At 41.7% G+C, this 23,057-nt stretch overlaps 1 protein-coding gene across 1 annotated transcript in view; it reads left to right on the top strand.

Moving 5' to 3' along the window:
• MPZL1 (myelin protein zero like 1) overlaps positions 1–22,833 on the top strand; it is a 66,630-nt gene extending 43,797 nt beyond the window's left edge. The window contains exons 3-7 of the mRNA XM_072733734.1: positions 3,531–3,697; positions 7,855–8,068; positions 8,784–8,916; positions 11,345–11,447; positions 22,477–22,833. Coding sequence (XP_072589835.1) covers positions 3,531–3,697; positions 7,855–8,068; positions 8,784–8,916; positions 11,345–11,447; positions 22,477–22,578 — 719 coding nt within the window. The 3' untranslated portion in view covers positions 22,579–22,833. The remainder of the gene's footprint in view (positions 1–3,530; positions 3,698–7,854; positions 8,069–8,783; positions 8,917–11,344; positions 11,448–22,476) is intronic.
• The last annotated feature ends 224 nt before the right edge of the window (positions 22,834–23,057 follow it).

Genomic DNA, 23,057 nt, shown 5'->3' on the forward strand with positions numbered 1-23,057 from the left:
AGATGCCACTGACATCTAGTAGAGGCCAGAGATTATACTAAATATCCTGTAATGCATAGGGCAGCCCCTGAGCAGAGAACAATCCAACCCAGTGGTTAGTAGTACCAAGGTTGAGAAGCCCTGGCCTCTAGGGTACGTTTGGGAGTGGGTGGCTGGGATAGGCCTGAGGTTAATATAATGGAAGAGAAGATAAACAAAGAGACCAGGGCTTTGAAAGGTTCATTTTAAGACTAATGGGATCTCCAAGACTAGGACAACAGTAGGGCTGGCAAGAAAGAGAGCCAGGGACAAGAGGATGTTAACTAGCTATGTATGGAACATTTTATTTACTTATTTATTTTTTGGAACTGCTGATTGATGAGAGTTGGAATTCACAATCCTGGCTATAAGAGCTGCATGTCCTAATTAGTCAAAGAGTGACTTTTTTTTTTTTTTTTTAAAGCCACTTGTCCATTAACCAGCTCTGGTATAATTAAGTCTTTCTCAGATTGTCTAAAAGCCATCTAGGGATTTGGTTAGTCTTTTTTGGTCAAAATTTAGTGAACTTGGACACATGGGCTAGTTCCATCTTGAAATAACCTCTCAGGTGTCAGATTTTGCCAGCCAGCCTTGAGGCAGGAATCTGGTTTAAGAAAACCTTTGAGGAGACTTATTTATTGACTTTGCAGACCGGCTTCCCTTCAGTGTCCACCACTGTGGAGAAAACTAGTCAAAATCACACAGTAGGGCAGCCCGGGGGGCTCAGTGGTTTAGCACCGCCTTCCGCCCAGGGTGTGATCCTGGGGTCCCGGAATCGAGTCCCATGTCAGGCTCCCTGCATGGAGCCTGCTTCTCCCTCTGCCTGTGTCTCTGCCTCTCTCTCTCTCCCTCTGTGTCCCTCATGAATAAATAAATAAAATCTTTAAAAAAAAAATCACACAGTAAATAAGGGTTATAAGCCAATGCTGCTTCCTGTAGTTAAGCTAGTCAGATCGCCTGGTCTTGTGCTTTGTCCTTCATTTTGAACTCAGATGCCTTGGGGCTGCTTTTCTGCCTACCCACAATAGCAAGGAACGTCTTTTGTTTGCTTCTTGTTTGAAAGAAGGGCTTGTTTTGAGGTTTGGGCCACAAATAATAATCCATTGTTCTCTATAATAATAATCCACCCTCTTTAGCAGAAAAAAAATCTGCTTGATGCAGTGTGGCTATCAGTTTATTTAAAAGAATAGCCAAAAGTGCCCATTGTGTTCTGAGAATAAACATTTGGAAGATGGTTGGGAGGACTGGGGGAGTACTCTTGTTCTCCTTGGCCTGGAGTCACGGTTAAGACCTCAGGAAGAAAAAATTCTTAATATGATCATCAGTCCCGGGTGACAGTACCCTTCCTTATTCTGCTCATCTGTTACATTCTAAGAATAATTAGAACACTGTAGATCTGGATTCTTTGCAAACTATTTCTTTAAAAAATATCTTATTTGGAAGATAAGCTTCTCTACATTAGCTTTAATTCGCTTCATTTTTAGGCTAAATATTTTTCTTTCTAACTTTCATTGAATCTATAAAAATGTCTTTTGAGTGAAGACTATTTGATTTTATCAGCAATCCTTAAAATTCTTGTAGTTGCCTCTGACTACAGATTTGATAAAAGGACCTATTTTTATATTCTAAGTGATAGACATTTTAATGACTATTTCTGGGCTTAGACTAACTGAATAAATTCAATGGGTGAAGTGAAAATGTGAACCAGGGTGGTCAGCTAGTTCTTGAATGCATATGTATCAAGCATGCTGAAATGTAATAGTAGATACGATTTCACTAAGGAAAACAAAATATGTTGTGCATGTTCCTTAAATCCCTTATAGGAAAAGGATCAGTTAAATAATAAACATGACATAAACATGAATTAATTTTTTTTAATTATTTATTTCAGAGAAGGAGGAGGGGCAGAGGGAGAAGGAAAGAGAATCTCAAGCAGACTCCCCACTGATCGCAGAGTCCAAGGGTGGAGGCACTCAGTCCTAAGACCTGGAGATCATAACCTGAGCCGAAATCAAGTGTCTGACCCTTAATGACTGAGCCACCCAGGCACCCTTAAACGTGGCTTTACATGAAGTGATACCTCATCTAGCATAATTTTAATTGTAGAGACAGCAGGGTGGCTCAGCGGTTAAGCATCTTCCCCTTCGGCTCAGGGCATAATCCTGGAGTCCTGGGATCGATTCTCACATCAGGCTTCTTACATGGAGCCTGTTTCTCTATGTCTCTGCCTCTCTCTGTGTGTGTGTCTCTCATGAATAAATCAATAAAATCTTTAAAAGAGAGAGAGAATAGTTTTAATTGCATTAAATACGAAAGATGAGAAATAGTTCAATGTGATAGCAGTTGAATTTAACAGTAAAATATGAGAACTACTTAAAGAAGTGAAGAAATTAGGGCCTCTACATTATTAAAAATAGATCATCAAGGAAACAACCGAGATGTCCTTCAAGAGGTGAATATCCATAAAATGGATATTATTCAGCAATAAAAAGAAATGAACTGTCTTGCTATAAAATGACATGGAGGAAACAAATATTGCTAAGTGATAGAAGCTAATCTGAAAAGGCTACATTTGCTGTATGATTCCAACTACATAATGATCTGGAAAAGGCAAACATAAAGAAACAGTAAAAAGATCAGCGGTTATTGGGGGTTCAGGGGAGGGAGGAGAGGAATGAATAGGTGGAAGGAACGGGGGCGGGGGGATGTTTAGAATAGTGAGATGATTCTGTGTTTTCCTATAATAGTGGAAATACATGTTATTATGCATTGTCAAAACCCATGAAATGTGTAACAGGGAGTGAACCCTAATGTAAATGATGAGCTTTAGTAAAAAATAATGTAACAGTATTGACTCATCAACTATAACAAAAGTGTTACAGTAACAAAAGATGTTACTAATAGGTGAAACGGGGGCAGGGGTGGGGGTGGATGGGGATGGAGGTAATCTATGGGAACCCTCTGCTTCCTGCTCAGTGTTTCTGTAACCCTAAAACTGCTCTAAGAAATAAAGAAATTTAAAGAAAATTTAAATGAAGAAAACATAACTTTTTTTTATTGGAGTTCAATTTGCCAACATATACCATATTACCCAGTGCTCATCCTGTCAAGTGCCCCCCTCAGTGCCTGTCACCCAGTTACCCCAGTCCCCTGCCCACCTCCCTTTCCACTACCCCTTGTTTGTTTCCCAGAGTTGGGAGTCTCTCATGAAGAAAACATAATTTAAAAGAAATAATTTAATTTAAAAGAAAAACATTAGGTATAGCTGAACTGGTGAAAATATCTTCTTTCTGAGAAACGAAAACAAAATCCCAGACCGTCAGCAGTTTATCCTGTTTACAAGAAGTACCTAGCTGTGGAATATTCTTCCAAAAATGTATAGACGCAATGGCAACAGATAATCTGTATATGTCACATAACTTTCTCATTATCTCTGTTGTCTTCTCTGATAAATTGCACCATATTATTTATGCTAAATCCTAAATCTGCTTTCCTTGTTTCTCCCTCTCCAGTGACCACTGATGCGTCAGGCTTGGAGGTGTATACCCCAAAAGAAATCTTCGTGACAAATGGGACGCAAGGGAAGCTGACGTGCAAGTTCAAGTCTACTAACACTACGGGCACATTGACCTCGGTCTCCTGGAGCTTCCAGCCAGAGGGGACCGACACCACTGTGTCGGTAGGAATGCTTGCTTCCTCCTGCTGAGCCTCCCTCTGGGTTCCCAGGGCTCTGTGCCACCCAGGTGTAATGAGCATCCGTTCTTCTGGTGGTTCACTTCCCAAACAAGTGTGTTGACACACAGATTTTAAGGCCCTTCTCTTGTCCCAAGCTCTCCGGGAAAAATTAAGTTCAGCATTTCTCTCTCTCTCTTTTTTAAAGATTTTATTTATTTATTTGAGAGAGAGAGGGAGAGAGTGGAAGCAAGGAGTGGGGCAGTGGGAGAGGGAGAACTACATGTTGACCATCCTTTATGTATGGGCACGTGCTTTAGCAGTGTTTCACGTTTCAGGGTGTCAGCACTCGGCAGGGATAGTCGGCCACTCTAAGAGATTCTTTTGCATGATGATGAGTTACATGGTTGACCATCATCTGGATGCAGTTCCCTTGCATACCTCTGTCACATCACCTCCTCACCTGTACTGGAACAAGTGTGTTCCCCACTACAGATTGGGGAGGGGGAGTGGGAAACCGCTCAAGAGGGTCATGATCTAGCCAAGATCACACCATACAGACTGGACTTGTTCAAACCCTGTTTTGTTGCCCTCTAGTTACTGTTACTTCCCTTATGTATTCTTTATCTCTCAGATGGGAAAATTTGTTAATAATGTTTACTGTCTCTAGGCTTTAGAGATTGATTAAAGCAATGTTTCTCTCTCTTTCTTTTTTTTTTTTTTTTTTTAAGATTTATTTATTTATTCATGAGAGACAGGCACAGAGAGAAAGAGAGAGGCAGAGACACAGGCAGAGGGAGAAGCAGGCTCCATGCAGGGAGTCCCTGCAGAACTTGATCCCGTACCCCAGGATCATGCTCTGAGCCAAAGGCAGACGCCCAACCACTGAGCCACCCGGGCATCCCAAAGCAGTATTTCCCAATCTTTCTCTTCATTATCACCTTTTTAAGGAGTCTTTTTGAAACATACTTTCCTAATTTCTGTCCCCTTTCTAGAAATTTTAAGACTACATATATACTGTTACATCTCTGCTTTATGTATAAAGAGGAAGATTTTTTTCTTATTCTTCCATGCCCTTAGAGCCAGTATTTGCCCCCACTGTGAGAGATGTCACCTCTGTGGAGAATGCATGGTCTAGAAACTTTAGAAGCTGCTATTCATCTGTGGAAGTTTTTTTTTTTGTTTTTTGTTTTAAGATTTTATTTATGAGACAGGAAGGCAGAGACACAGGCAGAAGGAGAAGCAGGCTCCATGCAGGGAGCCTGACGTGGGACTCGATCCCAGGTCTCCAGGATCACGCCCTGGTCTGAAGGCGGCGCTAAACCGCTGAGCCACCCAGGCTGCCCAATATGTGGAAGTTTTGAGTGTCGTCCCCCTCCCCCGCCGCCCCAGAGCCTTTGTGCTTAGAATTTCTACTTGATACCTTCCTGACAGAATAGAGTTGACTACCTGCCCATTATCTCTAGATCATGATTTCTGGGGAGTCTCCTTTGGGAGAACTTGGAGTGTGTATAGATGACTATAGTCCCTGGAATAAAACCAGTTTTATGTTTAGCCTAAGTAGCTTCGTTTTCATATGTGATGTCTCATTAAAGCTATATGTTTTCTGTTGAAATAGTCTCCAGAAGAAAATCTCTGTTGCACTGGATTGGAATATATATACCTGGTTTCCTAATTCTTGAGTGGACCTGTGTCCCCCAGGATTTACATTAAAAAAAAGGAATAGGCCCTGGGTGTTATGCCTGAGAAGGAAGGAAGGGAGGCAGGCAGGCAGGCAGGCAGTTCACAGAAAATCAAACATCACCAGGAAGACACCCAGTGGTAATAACTTTCTCTCAAATAGTTGGCTGCATTTATGCTCAAAACATTCTTGTCAAGTAGGTTGAGGCAAATTTATATACCTAAAGAACATGCTATATTTTTGATTAGCATATTTAGCTAATCAATTTATACTTAACCCACCAAACTGATTACAGGTAATTCCAGAATGCTTAGCTATTGATATAAGATCTTATACTTGGAAGTTTCAGAACACATTTAATAAGATGAGCAGGATGCTTTGAATGTTTACAGATTTCCAGGAAAATTCAAGTCTAACATACATACCTTAGATGGCTTTTCTGGTCTGTGGAATCAAGGTCCCCATGTCTAAACTGGAACTCGGGGGGATCCCTGGGTGGCGCAGCAGTTTGGTGCCTGCCTTTGGCCTAGGGCGCGATCCTGGAGACCCAGGATCGAATCCCACATTGGGCTCCCGGTGCATGGAGCCTGCTTCTCCCTCTGCCTCTCTCTCTCTCTCTCTCTCTCTCTCTCTCTGTGACTATCATAAATAAATAAAAATTTTTAAAAAAATAAAAAATAAAAATAAAATAAACTGGAACTCAGGGCACTTGGGTGGCTCAGCGGTTGAGTGTCTGCCTTTGGCTCAGGGCGTGGTCCTGGGGTCCGAGGATCGAGTCCCACATCGGGATCCTTGTGTGGAACCTGTTTCTCCCTCTGCCTGTGTGTCTCTGCGCCTCTCTCTCTCTGTCTCTCATGAATGAATAAATAAAATCTTAAAAAAATAAACTGGAACTCATCTTCTCTCCCCTCTGTTTACCTTCTTTGCTAGTTCTTTTTGGGTAGTTGTGTTTGTCTAAGGACCCGGTTTTAAAATCTTGAGTCTTGTGGGAGTTTTGTGGTCCTGTCCTCCCTATCTGCTCCCATTTCTTTTCCACCGCTTTTCCTAGCCCAGGAATTAAGAATGTTTGCTATTCTTAACAAGCATGTAAGTTATATTACATACAACATGTATGATTGATAAATTGTAGTGATAATAATATAATTGTTATTACTAATATTTTCCAGTGATCATTTAGCATCACGGAGGGTGGGTTTAGAGGAGGTTAAGGCCAGTTAAGAGGCCACAGTCCAATATGATTAGAGCATGAAATGAGGTATTATCAGTGGAACTTCAATAGAGAGAAGAGAGAAACTTAAGAGGTAGAACTGACAGGGTTAGTATGTTAACTGGGTGGGAAGGAAAGTAGAGGAATCAAGGATTATTCCAGGATTCATGGTTCAGGAGACTGGAGTAATCCACCAGTTGAGATGGGACACACAGGTGGAAGGTGATGTTTACAGAAGAAGGTGACAAACTTGGAGGTGGGGCCATTGAGTTATATAAAGTGAGTAGGCTGGAGTAGGCTGCTGGGTGAGGATTCAGAGCTCAGGGAACCACCACAGATGGAGAGAGGGGTTGAGGAGTTACCAAAATATCAATGGTCCTTAAATCAGAGGAATGGACAAGAACGCACATAGGTTTTGCTGTGCTCAGAGGTTCTGAAAATGTTTGCTTGACCACAGAGCTTGTGGTTGACTAATGCCCATTTCTACCCTGGTCCACTATGACCTCACCTGTGAATTAAAAGAAAGGTGTGAAGCCTCCTCTAAAGCGACTTGGATTGAAGCCAAGTCTCAGGCTAGATCCCCACTGACTAGGCCTTCCCTAGCTTTCAAGGTGCTGGGCTTGACTGGGTTTCTTCGAGAAATGAGTTCCTTTGCTAAAAGCAAGTATGAGGAAAGTGAGCTAAAGGCTGAATCTTTGAAGAGAAGCGAGAACATTGGGGTGTCTGGGCTTCCTCTCACATGTGTACCCCTAGGAAACCAATATGTAAGAGAGAAAAAGCCTCTCAGAGTAACTGATCTGTGATAATTAGGCTTTGCTTTCTTCACGTCTTTGTATAACTAAATGGTAAGTTTTATGAATTTAGACTGAAACCTTTGGATTCACAGGCTCAATCATGATGTTGTCACTGGCTCTGAAGAGTTAGATAGTCCTGACTTTGACCTTGGATCTACCTATTGTAGTGACCTTGGGCAAATGGCTTCTTTGAGTCTTTTTTTTCCTTACGTATGAAAAATGGGCAGTAATTACTACATCAGTGGCATATTGACAAGATTTGAGATGATAGATGAGTTTATCTCTTTAACTGAAAGAGGACTGAATCCTGTGATTTCTAAACTTTGTTCTGGCTTTGATTCCATAGCTTATTTGTCATATGAAGTTGTATTTCTTTCTACATGAAGTCTTTTTGAAAGAACCTTGTGCTGCATGCCTGTTAACAGAGTTTAGAGCATCTGCCTTTGAGAAAAGCTCATACGTTCTTTTTTTTCCAATTGCAGTTTTTCCACTACTCCCAAGGACAAGTGTATCCTGGGAATTACCCACCATTTAAGGACAGAATCAGCTGGGCTGGAGACCTCGACAAGAAAGATGCATCAATCAACATAGAGAATATGCAGTTTATACACAATGGCACCTATATTTGTGATGTCAAAAACCCTCCTGACATTGTTGTGCAGCCAGGACACATTAGACTCTATGTTGTAGAGAAAGGTACTTCCTTGAGTATTTTGGCAAAGGTGACACAGTCCCCTTTATCTCAGATTTAGTTGGAGAACAGAGTTACATTTCCTATTGTGTTTGCGCTACAGTTACGCTCCCTGTTTCATGTACCCGTGGCTCCCCAACATATGCCAGAGTTCAGTGGGGGGGGGGGCTGTTTATCCAGCTGGAGTAGCTAGTTTCTTCATTTGTATACCTGGAGCCCACTGATCCAATTTTAGGAGTGTTAATTTTTCAGTATTAATTAGAAGAAGGACCTAGTTCACTATGGTTGGATGGGATGGGCAGTGGAGAATAAGATTAATGCTGCTTTGATATTCTCCAAGAGAAAGTTCTAACACCTGCAGTACAGTTTTTTCTTCCCTTTTCTGGAAAATAAGCAGGAAATGCAGCTTCTGGTGTCTCACTTTGAGACAAAGTCTGCTTTGCCAGAGAGCAAATTGAGGTAAATTCACACCCCTGGAATTGCTTTGACTTCAGAGCCTTGAGTGGGAGGGATTGAGTGTATAGAGATCCTTATTAGCTCTGTAGCTTATTCTGTACCGGTTAACATTTGTACAATATCGGTTAGACAGTGGGAGCTCATAATGTGGACAATAAAAGACGAAGTGGTCACTCCTAAAGCACTTGCTTATTAATTTAATAAAATCCCACTTCCTCTCTTGGTAGCAAAGTACCTTAAAACAATTTTGTTCTTTCTCTCTAGAGATCTTGCCCGTGTTTCCAGTTTGGGTGGTGGTGGGTATAGTTACTGCTGTGGTGCTAGGTCTCACTCTGCTCATCAGCATGATCCTGGCTGTCCTCTATAGAAGGAGAAACTCTAAAAGGGATTATACTGGGTAAGAAACACCATTTTGTGGGGGAGGAGGAGGGGGAAAGAATCCAAAAACTTCTATATTTTTTTGTGCAAAAAGAATGGTGAAGAATTAGCTACTTTCACATCGGGATCGGGGGAGTCTGTCCTTCAGAGGTGTGCTGGTGCAGGCCAGCAGAAATCGGTGACCTGCTGGTGAACATGGGCCGTGCACTACTCCCCACTTCAGAACACCTGCCATGGGTTTGTGCAGTGAACCACGCAGCAATGTGGGCTCTGCGTGACAGTACCATATCATGAAACCACACACGTCACTCTCCCACTAGGATTGTCATTTGAATCTCTTGGTCATAATCTCACAAGGTTCTTCTTTTCAGTTAGGTAAATAGAAAACTCTAGTCACAGAGTTGTGTTAATAAATGACTCCAGCTGATATGATGATGAGGGCTTTTCCTTTTCATAGTTTTGTAAGCAGTTTTATTGCTTTTATCATTCTCGAATGCATGGCTCGATTCATCCAGACTGGGGTAATAAGAGTTGGACAGAAAAATATACCAGCAATAAAGAAAAGTAGATTTTTCTTCTTGTGTATGGCTTCTCGAAAAACACCTCGGAGCAAAGGGTGTGTCTAACTGAAGAACCTTCTTTCTCCCCCTCTCCAGTGGGACACCTAGCCATGTAAGCTATGTAGAACTCATGGGGTAAGACTCAGCAGAGGCCGGATTCAGGCTGTCACACGAGCCGGGTCCCCTGTGCACGGGCTCACCTTACCAGCCCTAAAGGACTGTGAGGGGGTTGCTTGCCCCAAACCCCCTTGCTGGTGGATGGTGGGAACCCGGGCTCTGCTGCTCTGGTTTTTAGGAGTGCTGTGTTTTAGCCAGTTTGAGTGTTCAAATTCAGATCTTGTTTGCTTGGAATGCTTCTTTTCTGCTGACTGTATCTATACCTTTGCATAGTGAGTGCTTTATGATGAAATATAACCCAAGTGTTGGTCTTCAACATGAGAGACTAATCCAGGGTGGTGACATGCCAGTCTGTAGTTCTTGCTTTGGGGTTAATAAAGGAGCAAAAGAGTATGCCTTAGAGTCCTGCATGGCATCGTGAATGCTGCTTTTCTTCTTACTATGATTTTTTTTCCCCTTGCCCTGCTTTTTCCACCTTGGTGTGCCGGGATCAGATCCTGCTTATCTTCTACTTCTTAAGAAAAGCTGACATAGACGACACACTGGGACTGTAACAGGGCTGGGGTCCTCTTCCAATCCCACTAGACACATGGTAACTAATCACATTGCCCGTTGCTGTTAACATTCATGTGTATGTATTCAGCCCATCTCCCTTGTTGACAACTAACCAGCTAGCTCTGTGCTAACACAATAGCTATTATGGTTTGTCCACAAATATGTCTTATGTTTGCATTGGCAACTTGTTGAGTGTACCATCCCAGTGAAATTGGGCTGTCAGGTTTCTCAGAGGTTTTATGATCACCTGAATATATATATATATATATATATATTCCTCACGTAGAATGACTTTGTGTATGTGTGTGTTTTAGTGTTCTTTCATACATGAATTGTTATTGGTGGCTGAGACCCTCTTTGTGTTAGATACTCAGACCATTTTGGTTTGGGATATAGAGCTTAGAGCTTCCTGATTCAGAGAAGACGCAGTTCACAGAACACAGTTTGCTTTAGTCTTAGTTATAATCACACTAGAATGTGAACCTTCCCAAACTCCTAAGATTTTCTTTAAAAATGTGTTAACAAGGATTTAAGCTGACATGTACCATTAAAGAATCCCTAATGAGGTACCTCCTGCCATTCACTTTCCCTTACTTATTTATGAGATAATGTTTATTGTGAAAGATCCCCAGAGCCCTGAAAAAGTTCAGCCTGTGTGATGTGGCATTCCACAGTTTCTTATCATTCATGACTTCCTGGGTTTTCTTTGGTTGTATTAGTAGGGAAACTAAATATGGGGAACTAAGGAATGAAAGGAATGAGTTGAGCCAAGACTACAAGCCTGGATGTGGATCTGTAATTTTTGGAATACATTCAGCAAAGGTTTGCCTTGTTGCTATTACAAAGGCTTAGCTTGCTCCTTTAAACATCCCAGAGGAGGAGTGATAGCAGGGGAAAAACAGAGTAGCAAAAGGATAAATGAGCATTATAGGCAGAGTCCCATTCAGGAGATAGTGTGATTGCAAAGTGGGGCAAAGAAGTTGCACTACACAGTTTCTGTACTTACCCTTAAGTAGGTTCATCAACTTCTAAGAAACAGTGTCAGGGATAAGAAATAGTCTCAAGATCTGTGATCATTTTGATACTCATTGTTCTGTTGTGTTTTGTTTTATCTGCTGCTTCACCTTGCCATCACTTGCATTTCTATATTTTTTTCCCATTTATTTTAATTTTTTTTTCTGTTTACATTTGTTCTCCAAATTGCCAACTCATCAGCTGCAGTACATCAGAGAGTGTGTCACCGATTAAGCAGGCTCCACGGAAGTCCCCCTCCGACACAGAGGGTCTAGTAAAGAGCCTGCCTTCTGGATCCCATCAGGTAACGGCTGATTGCAGTTCTGCCCACCGTACTGTGCTCTGCAGTTTGGTGGTCTGTCACTTTCCTGGTCAGGAAAGAATACTGACCCCTGAGACAGAAAAGATAGATAACAAGAGGGGAAATTAGAGCTGGCCTAGGAGGACCACAAGAAAATACGGGAGAAGAATCTGACTTGAGGAAAGGTTTCCACCAAAGCAACACTAACAGATGATTTACTAATAATTTGGCTCCTCTAGGCCAATTGAAATTAGGAAATGGCCCCTTAGATGTAATTCCTGAATTGCTTAAAGAAATAGATCTGGTGAACTAGATTCTGTTTTGAGGTGCTCTATAAGATAAGGAATTAGGAAAAGGTTGATATTCTTGGTATTGAAAATAAATTATTTTGTATGAGTTCTGTAGAAGAAATTGAAAGTAAACATTTATCTGAATAATTGGTAGGCTTGATGAATAAGGCATTGATTTCTACTTCTTTTAGAAAGTACAGAAGAGAAATAACTTTTATTTGGAACTTAGCATAGAATCTAGCATGGTGGTTAGTACTGTGTTTTGACTATGCTCTTGTGACTATAATTGCGGCGTGGCAAAAATTCCATAGCTTAGTACCAATTCTGTCCTTCTGGGGTAGAAAGCAATCTAAGGAATTTGGCCAATTACAGGTTTTCCCTGAGGTGTTTTGGAGGTCAGATGGATTTGGATTTAAAAGGAAATAAAGAAAAGAATAACAGCATTCTGTGGTAGTACTCAGTCTTATTCCATTACTGTTAATATGTAATGAGGACCATGAGGCATTGTGATATTAAATCACTAAAAGCATACGCCGAGCGAATCACAGCATTAGGGCTAGAACTCAAGTTCTAGAACATTCTCTGTTAATATCATAGTGTCAGGGCTCGTGACTAATTCCTAGTCCATCTGTCTCTTTTGGATAACATAGTATAACGCAGATACCTCACTTCACTAATTTGGATTGCAGATGGGAATAGGGTTAAGAATAAAGGTTTGAGAGTTAGGCATAACATTGGAAGAAGGCTTAGAAGATTTTTCTTCTACTTTTGAAGTGCTATGGGAGTTGCTCACCTGTTGAAAACAAACTAGAAAGAAACAAAACAACAACAATGGTTTCTGATATTGGAAAGCAGGTTGTGTGGTACTGTGATCCCTAAGAGAAAGGACACAAATAAGAGGAGTCCTGTGATTATCTGAGTTTACTGCCTTGAGGCAGTTTCCAAGCTGCAGTGCTAGGAGGGGAAGCACAAACAAACTCAGTTGTTTGAGGAATTGAGGAAGAGAAGTCAGTATTTGGGGAGGCCAAGGTTTCTAGGATTTATGAGACAAAGTTCCAGAGAAGAAGAAACTACACAGAAAAAAAGAGATATGGAATGGCCAGGCTCCTTTGAGCCTTTTCTGAGTAGATAAGAGATTTTTGGATATATGAGAGAAAACACCTAAAACCAGAGAAAGAACCATCTGAAAAGCAGTAAGTTATATGATATCATGCAGGGCTGGGAATTGTTTGTGTTCCTAAAGGCCAGAGTGCCTCTTAATACATAGAATATTGGTTACAGTCCTCCAAATGGTCATGCCCAGTAGTACCGGGATATAGTAGTATTACTATAATAGTAGTACCAGGCTAATGTAGCACCAGAATATGGATACTGTGGACCTGCCATAACAAAGCTTAAAAGGAGGCCTTTAAAGAATCAAACTAAACTGAAAGTTTTTAGCTGCATGCCAGTACAAAATCCAACACTCTTTACAAGAATACAACAAAATCCAGCACCCAACAGTGTAAAATTTTACGATGTCTCACACCAATCAAAAATTACCACACATATGAAGAAGCAGGAAAAAAATATGACCAGGAGAAAAGCCAATCAATAGAAACAAACCCAGAAATGACAGAACAATAGAATTCATAGAACCAGGACTTTTAAACAAGTATGAAAATCTTATAACTAACCTTAATGATGTAAAGGAAACCTTGACATAATGAGAGAAATATTAAAAAAAAAAAGATAAAATGGAAAAAACAAACAAACAAACCACCTTGGATGGCATAGACTATACAGAAGAAAAGATCCATAAGCTTGAAGACACAGCAATAGGAACTATCCAGAATAAAGCATGAAGAGGAGGGCAACTAGAGAAAATAGGCAATATCTGGAAAGAGAAGGGAATAAGAAAAAAAAAAATAGCCAGAGGCTTTCCATTCTTGGAAACTAATTTTTCTGGTATTATCTTCATGTTTCCAAACAACTTTATTTTATTACTACTTCTGGATACTTCAGTTTTAGATATTAACTACCGACTCCATACTATGGAGAATGAAAATGTACATTTCTTTTTCTCCTGGCCTTTCTTCCCACACACAGTTTGTACACATACATATACACAAGCCTCCTCCCAATGAGATTGTATCACTGTATTTAAATATGTTTCAGTATTACGTGTACCTATTTTTTTCCATCATTGTACCACATATATTTGCTTCCTTTTTTTTTTATTTGCTTCCTTTTATATTTTTTTTGTTTATCATGGAGCCAATATTTGCCTTGTTTTTTATTTGCATAGTCTTCTAAGCCTGTATTTATATTCCTTCTTAAAACTCTCCACTTAAACACCTGCGCACATGGAAACACATGACGTGTTTTGTTGGTTTCTTTTTTTTTTTTTTGGAGACACACCTGTTAGGATCTTCTGCATTTGTTGTGCTTTAGGCTGCTGTATAGCAGTCATCTTGGGCCTTCTCGCCCAACAAATGTTATTTACTCATCTCTTATTTAGACTCAGTTCTTCACCTTTTTTAGTTTATTCCCATATTATGGTAGATATATCCCCCATAATTTCTTTTTTTTTTTTCCCTCCATAATTTCTTGAGAGAGGAGGCACAGGAGATAAAAATTCTGAGGCTTTGGTTGATAAGCAAAATGATCCCAACGATGTCCACATCCTAATCCCTGGAAGCGGTGAGATATATTGCTTGACCTTTCCCAAGGGATTCTGCAGCTCTGGTAAAGGATCCGAGATGGGGAAATTCTCCTGGATTATCCATGCAGGCCTCGTGTAATCACAAGGGTCCTAATAAGAAGGAGGCAGGAGGGTCAGGGCCAGCGATTGAAGATGTTATCCTGCCAGGCCTTGAAGACAGAGGAAGGAATCTTCAGCCAAGGAATACAGGCAGTTTATAAGCTGAGAAAAGGAATGGACTCTCCTCAGAGCCCCCAGAAGTAACACAGCCCTGCTGGTGCTTGAGGTCCTCCTGAGGGTCCTTCTGACCTCCGCAAATGTAAGAGAACATGTTTGGTTTTAGCACGTCTAAAGTTGTTTTTATTCTCCTTCCTTAAACGTGATGGATAACTCCGTTGGGTAGGATTCCAGGTTAGAAATTGTTCTTCAGTATTTTGAGGCATTGTTGATGTTTCTAGCTTCCATTGTGAAGAAGCGAAGAGGTTGCTCTCTTCTCATTCCTGCTTCTTTGTGTGGTACCCACTTTAAGCCCCTTCTCAGAATCTTTTTTTTTTTTAAGATTTTATTTATTTATTCATGATAGACATAGAGAGAAAGAGAGGCAGAGACAGAAGCAGGCTCCATGCCAGGAGCCCGACGCGGGATTCTATCCTGGGACTCCAGGACGGCGCCCTGGGCCAAAGGCAGGCGCTAAACCTCTGAGCCACCCAGAGATCCCCTCAGAATCTTTTTTTATCCCTTGTATTCTAAAATTTCATAAAATATTGGGTCCTTTTCATTCATTGTGTTTGCTATTCCGTGTGCCCTTTCAATCTGAAAAGTATGTTCCTCAGTTTTAGGATGTTTTCTCCCATTATGCTTTAGAGATTTTCCTCCTCCTATTTTCTATTCTCTCCTTTGGAAATCCCAATACGAATTGGACCATCTCCTAGATCAGTCCTTTAGTTTTCTTATTTTTTCTGTTTTGCAGTTTCTGTCCTGCTTTCTATTTATTTATTTATTTATTTATTTATTTATTTACTCATTCATTCATTCATTCATTCATTCATTCATTTATGGGAGACACAGAGAGCGAGAGAGAGGCAGAGACACAGGCAGAGGGAGAAGCAGGCTCCATGCAGGGAGCCTGATGTGGGACTCCATCCCAGGTCTCCAGGATCAGGCCCTGGGCTGAAGGCGGTGCTAAACCGCCGAGCCACCTGGGTTGCCCTTTGTCCTGCTTTCTAGAAAATTTCTGTAACATTATTTTCCAACTTTAATGGAATATTAAGTTTCTATTATGTTTTTTTTAAATTTTCAAAAGCGATTTCTTATTCCCTAATTATAACATCTTGTACTTGTTTTTATGAATGCATTGTCTTCTCTCAGCATATCACTTATGTTTTATGTAATTTTTTAAAATTTTATTTATGGGGATCCCTGGGTGGCTCAGCGGTTTAGCACCTACCTTTGGCCAGGGGCATGATCCTGGAGTCCTGGGATTGAGTCCCACATCGGGCTCCCTGCATGGAACCTGCTTCTCCCTCTGCCTGTGTCTCTGCCTCTCTCTCTCTCTCTCTGTGTCTCTCATGAATAAAATCTTAAAAAAAAAAAAAAAAAAGAATTACCTTTTTCTCATAAATTCTGTCTTATGTTAAAAGCTTTACTCAAATACCCAATGATCTTTGGTTATCTATTGATACTTAAGTCACTCAAATCTGATCAGAAGCTCTTTCTGCAAAGAGCTTCCTGGGTGGGTAGTGGGCTTCACTGTATAAAGCGCTGACTGTCATCCATTTGGAGACTTCGAAAGTATCCATTGCTGAGAGTCTTTTTCTCTTGGGTTAGTCAATTTCTCTGGCAAGAAATCCCTGCTTGGGAGCTGAGTAGAGGAAGGAGAGATGAGGGTTCACTGTTTAATAAGCAGACTTGCTCACCTCGTTTTCAGGGCGAACGCCACCCCCCACCCCTTGTCTGCTGTCCCTGAGTCAGAGACTGGCTCACTTCCTGTGAGTAAACCCCAGGGTTCTGCCCAGGCCAGACTTCGAACCCTATGGCATTTTCTAGAGGTTGGTAAGAAGTAATCCAACCGTTGTATCTATCCGAATTCACATTTTTCAGCATTTGCAGGATAATACCAGATTAGCTTTGAGAGTAAAACTGGGTTCCTCACAGTTGATTCTTAGGTGATTTCCTCTGTGCTCAGGGCAGACCCCTGGAGGCCTCTTCAGCCCCCATCACATCAGGGTTTCTGCCTAGGTGGCCTATACCCGAGTATACTTCGTCTGACTCAGTTTTTTTTTTTTTTTTATCAAATCATACTGTACCTTTTATTTTACAATTGTACATCTTCAAACTAGTTTCTGCCTTACATGTTTCTGGAACTTCTAAATCCCTTGCCAGTTAACCCAAGGCTTGGAAGTAGACTATGTGATTGCCTAGCCAATTGGTCTTCTAGCTTTTGTTTTATTTAGATTTGCATTTACTGGTCATGTCCACTTACAACAGGGAATGATATCCTAAGGTTAAAACAGTTGCTTCATTTACTCCATAAAATTCCTAAGTGCTGTAGAGCATTAGCAGGGGGTCCTAGTGTGTGCTTTAAAAAAAATGTATTTATTCAATTTATATAGAGTGTGATCGGGGGGAGGGGCAGAGGGAAGAAGCTCAAGCCACACTCCCCGCTGGTGCAGAGCCCAGCCTTATGACCCATGATCATGACCTGAGCCGGAATCAAATGTGATGCTCAACTTAGTGAACTACCGAGGTGCCCCAAGTGTGTGCTTTTATTCACCATCACCCACCACCTTCAGTTTATTTATCAGGGATGCCTCTCTTTCCAGGCCCCGGAGTATTTGATGAGAGTTCAGAATCCTTATGATATACTCTTTCTTCAGTTTGTTCAAACTGAGGCTGCAAAGTTTTTCACAGTTTAGGAAAAACGTACTTGACCTGATATGTTCCATCTTATTATGGAATCTATGAGATTGATTATAAGTTGGATGCAACCAAACAGAACAGTTCTTTTAAGAATCTAATCAGGGCAGCCCAGGTGGCTCAGAGGTTTGGCGCTGCCTTCAGCCCAGGGTGTGATCCCAGAGTCCCAGGATCGAGTCCTGTGTCAGATTCCCTGCATGGAGCCTGCTTCTCCCTCTGCCTGTGTCTCTGCCTCTCTCTGTCTCTCTCTCTCTCTCTGTGTCTCTCTTGAATAAATAAATAAATAAATAAATAAATAAATAAATAAAATCTTTTAAAAATCTAATCATTCCTCTGGATATTCTGTTTTGATCACTTCCACATACACGTGGGTGTTTACTGTACATGCAGTGTAGACCAGACTCAGAAAGTGCGAGGATAATTAGCACCTGGACTCTGCGCTCAAGAACCTTAGAGTCTCCTGGGTGGTTAAGATCATTTTTAGGCTTTTCCCAGATGTGGAGAATTTTTTTAAAATATCCTAATGAACAGGTTTTCTGGTGTTTTTTGAATACCCTCACAAACAGCCTTGAGAAAATCTTCATATTCAGTTGAACTCCAGGGTAGTGACGTGTTACAAACTAGCACTGACTCTGGGGTCCAGACAATGGTATTAACTTGGGGAGAATTACTTGACATCAGCATCTGTTCCTCCTCTGAAATGATAGGTTGGGGCAAGTTGATCTCATTTTTCTTTCTATTTTTAATTATAAGGGCTCGTGGCACACTGTGCTTTATAAGGACAGGTATAGGTGGTTGCCGCCCGTGCTAGCAATCAGATCGGTGAAGCGGGGATGTGGATGGGAATATTTGCAAACTATCCCTTGGTACTTTCTTCCAGGAGTTCTATTGTGACGCGTTCCCTGATCAGCAAAACCTTCCATCTTCTACCCTCAGGCATCATCTGAGAATCTTTTTCTTTTTTAAAGATTTTATTTATTCATGAGAGATAGAGAGAGAGACAGAGACACAGGCAGAGGGAGAAGCAGGTTCCACGCAGGGAGCCCAATGTGGGACTCGATCCTGGGTCTCCAGGATCATACCCCGGGCTGAAGGTGGCGCTAAACTGCTGAGCCACCCCGGCTGCCCTCATCTGAGAATCTAATTGCATTAGTAATTACTACTTGGATAAATAAATAACTCCAGGAGAGAACTTAACAGGAGTGTGCTAAGAAGAAAATTTATAGAAGATGAACCATAACACCGAAACAGGACATTAAGTTTTCTGTATTATTTTCTGTCTTTGGTCACTATTTTTTGTTACCATTGATAGACTTGGTGACAGAAGGCTTGAGTAAAAGTAGCTTTAACAGTCAGGTTTATCAACTCACAAGAGGTCCCAAAGCAAGGTACTTCTGTGTTCTTGAGTTCACTGGCCCAACAGTGTTAAACCATTTTACAAATGGTTTCTTCAAATCAGGATCCAAACATGTTCTTTCCACCATATTCTTTCATCTTCTGTATATTGTCTTTGTTCTTGAGCTCCCCGCAGCCTCCAGATGGCTGCCGTGGTTTCAGGCAACACCCGAGAAGCAGCCAGGAGAAGAGCTGACTCTCCTCCCATGCAGTTTTAATTATGGAGGAAAATCTTGGCCAGAAGCCCCCCCAGCAAACTTCTCTGAGTCCCCACTGGGAGCAGGTCACATGCTTATGACTCTTCCAGTCCCATCTGCAAGGGGACGGGAAATATGATTGGCTCCCCCGCCCCGGGGAGGGGGGGAGGCAAGGAAGGGTGGGATCGTTTATCTGAGCAAAGGGATGGTGACCACTGAACCCAAATTAAGGTTCTTCCAGCAAGTGGAAGTGGAAGGTTGGTTTGGGAAGGTTGTTAGGTAGGCACTACGTAAAGTATTCCAGCATTAGGGATGAGAAGTAAAACTCTTTGTCAAGTTTAGTTTAACATAATTTTTTTGCGTGTGGGTATCTTTCCTGAATCCTTTTCTGGAAATGGTTAATGTTTTGTATGCACAAAGCAGGTATTGGTGGGGGGGGGGCAGTAATAGAGTGGACTAGTTACACACCTTTCGGCTGAGTCACAAAGACCCAGTAATGTTTGAAGAAGTATGCAGGCGCATCGCTTCCTCTGGTTCTCACAGCGGCCGGATGAGGTTCTTTTATCCCGTTTTACACATGAAGAAACTGAAGCTTAGTTAGATTGAGTCACTTGTTCAAGGTTACTAGTTAGTGGCAGAGCTGGTGTTAGACCTGGATCTGTCTGGCTCAAAGGCAGGTGCTTATTTTCTCCTGCCCGTCCATTTCTTTTCAAGTCCGTTTTGATAATTGATTTCATGTATCTCAGAGTCCTAATAAGTAACTGTGTTTCACACCTATTTTTAGCAGTGGCATAAATACTGAAAAGGGTGTTTCATGAACAGTCAGTGAGCATGTGGTAAAAGCAGATGTTCTTTCTTGGTGGTAGTGGTGCTAGAGGATCAGGTGTGATTGAGATTAGGAAGGACCGCAGAGACTACAGAAAGGGGAAGCGGGACATAGCACAGTAGCTTCTGCGTAATTAATACATGCCTGGAGGTAGGCCTCCTTGCCCTTCGTGACTCTTCACGAACCCTCTTTCCCCCCCTTCACCAGTGTGTTTTTATGTTAATACATTTTATACACATGGAATTCAGGAGTAATTTTATCTCTAACTGGCACTAAAAGAAGAGACCTGGGTCAAGCAATTTGTTTCTTGAAACATTTTCAGTAGTTAAAGACAGTCTGTGTAGTGAACAGTTGGGTAAAAATGTATCCAGAATAATTTTTCATTTGATTGCTGTAATTCTTTGTGGAAAAGCACCCCCAACCCCACCCTGCAAAAACAAGTGGAAGGTGGGGGGGATGCGTGCCAAGATGTACAGTAAAAACATCTAGATGCTGTTCATGTATTAATTCTCAAATACCTGAAAGTACCTGCCTTGGTAGTGGCAGAGTCATTTCCATGTTGCTCTTCGTTTCCAGGATCCTCCATGTTCCATAGAGACCCAGAATACTTTCAGCTCCCAATAAGGTTCAGAACCCGGCTTCAAAAAGCTGTTGGAGATTGAGCTAGATCTATCAGCAGGTGCCTGATCTGGACCCACATCCCAGAATTCCTTTGGTCCATTACATCGTCCACCCGTTCTCCAGCACCTACTGGGTCTGCCCACTACTGCTCTAGGCACTTAACTAACAAAGTCCCTGATCTTAGGACCCCATTGTAAGAGGGAAAGGGACTGAGGGCATTGGATAGTGGTAAGAATTTGGGGAAAAAGAAAAATCCATCAACAGGAGGGAATTCCTTTTATCTTTCAGTGTTTTCCCAGTTGCCTTCAACAAACTGTTATGTGTTCTTGCCATGAAAGACAACACCATCTCACATGAGAGATTTTACTGATATTTTAACATTTACTGACTGATAACCTATTCTGTGTTCTTTTTCATTTTTGCTTTCTCTGTTCTCTTTCTTTTCCACTCACCTAGTGTATCTGTTACCTATTGCTATGTAACAAACCACCCCAAAACATAATGACCTAAAACAACCACCATTTATTTGGCTCCCAGTTCTTTAGGTTGTTTGGGCAGATCATCTGGTCAGGAGCAGTTCAGCAGATCTCTGCTGGCCCACCCACATCCCTACAGTTGGCTGGACTGTACAGTGGTCTCAATCACAGCTGTTGGTGGGCAGGCTGTTGGCCTGAGAGACAGCCCTTGAGTATTACTTTTTTTTTATTTTAAAGATTTTATTCATTCATGAGAGACACAGAGAAAGGCAGAGACATAGGCAAAGGGAGAAGCAGGCCCCCTGCAAGGAGCCCGATGCAGGATTCAATCCTGGATCTCAGGATCACGCCCTAAGCTGAAGGCAGATGTTCAACCGCTGAGCCACCCAGATGTCCCTGAGTATTACCTTGTAACTCCACTTTGGGTGCTCCCTGTACAGTGCTGACAGCTGGTGTGTCCCTCCTGGAGAAGTTGGAGTGCCTGCACATCTGCAGGATGACCCTCTAGGGGATGCAGGCTGTGGGGCTCCTGGGTGGGAATAAGATGTTTAGTTGAAACTACAGGCTTCTCGCTACTGAATTTAGGATTCCAAAGTTGAAAGCTTAAGCACAATATTTGACTTCTCAAGAAGAGTTTCCTCGATTGGGAGAAAGGTTGACTTGGGGTTATACTGAACTTGTACAATCAGGGCTATTGTGTTATTGTTGTTTATAACTTTAGAATCCCTGGGTTGGAAGGTACTTTAGGGATCATGAAGTGCAAACATCCCTCTGGTATTTGAAACTCTTGCTGCTGTTCACACCTCCTCCCCCAGGTGTCTGAGAACTCGCTGTGTACCCAGGCAGCCCACCTTCCCTGGCTGCCCTGGCTGGGTCCTTGGAACCCCCTTCCTCACTGCTGAGGTCACGGGGCAGACCTCTTCTATGCTAGTCCATCTAGATTTTTCTTTATATCGCTTCAGGACATGGCTTTTGGGTTTTCATTTTAAAACCAGAAAACCAGTTACCTGATCTTAGATATCAAAGAAGCAATGCTTGTATTGGTTATGATAGGATCAGACTAAAAGAATTACACTCTAAGTAGTACATGGGAGGATATCTGAAATGTTTTTAAGCGCCTCTTTGTACAAAGTGACCTGTTCAAATTGATCATATCTTTTGAGTGACACATAACATGCTGGTTTCTTACGTGCATCATTCTGAGGCTCACGATTTCAGTGGGTATCAGGTTGGTAGAAGTGTACATCTTAGTCCTTAAAACTCTGATTCCAGTTACAAGGGGTGAGGAATTCTGTGGCAGGTCAGGTATGAAGATAAGGGTAATTTCCTGAGGAGGAATTTTCTATGTATAGAAATTCCCAAACAGCTACAGAAGTAGACAGTAATGTAACATACCTCCTTGTACCAGCTTTCACAATCACAAGAACATGGTGTTCAATGTTGTGAACAACGTTGTTTTGAAGTCAGTCCTGGACATAGCGTTCATAAGAGGTCTTCTTGAAGACATTCAAAAGAAGGAACTCATTACTCTGGAACCCTAATGTTACCACTTTAATGATTGCTTCTGCACCTGCCCCTGAAGGGACCACCGATTTCCCCAAACCTCTAATTGTCCTTCTCTTCTCCAGGGCCCAGTCATATATGCGCAGTTAGACCACTCTGGTGGACATCACAGTGACAAGATTAACAAGTCAGAGTCTGTGGTGTATGCGGACATCCGGAAAAATTAAGAGAAGACCCAGAACATATCCTAAGCAAGAAACTAATCAAACAGGACGCTTGTGCAGAGAATGTAACCCATAACCACATGTGGCCTTGGAGACCTGGGCAAGGACAAGCACATGTTTATTCATGGATGGAGAAAAAGATGTGTATAAAGGATATGTATAAATATTCTATTTAATCTGATATGGGGAGCCAATGTTGCATGATGAGAAGATGGTATGATTCTACATATATAAATTGTCTTGCTGTTTTGTACTTTCTTTCAAGGTTGTTTACAGTTGGGAAAAGTCAGAAACATTCTTGTCACTGTCATTTAGATGTGGTTTGCCTTAATGGAGACGGTAGCAGATCTTTAGTATTCCAGTAGACATGGCCCTTTTATCTAAGGGCTTAACCAGTCTAGCATTTATCGTGGTTGGAGAGTGGAGACACAGATGGAAGTGTGTCCAGGGTGGCCTCTAACCCAGTGTCAGCACCACCTATT

This window comes from Vulpes vulpes, chromosome 13, assembly GCF_048418805.1.
Source record: "Vulpes vulpes isolate BD-2025 chromosome 13, VulVul3, whole genome shotgun sequence".
Classification (NCBI taxonomy): domain Eukaryota; kingdom Metazoa; phylum Chordata; class Mammalia; order Carnivora; family Canidae; genus Vulpes; species Vulpes vulpes.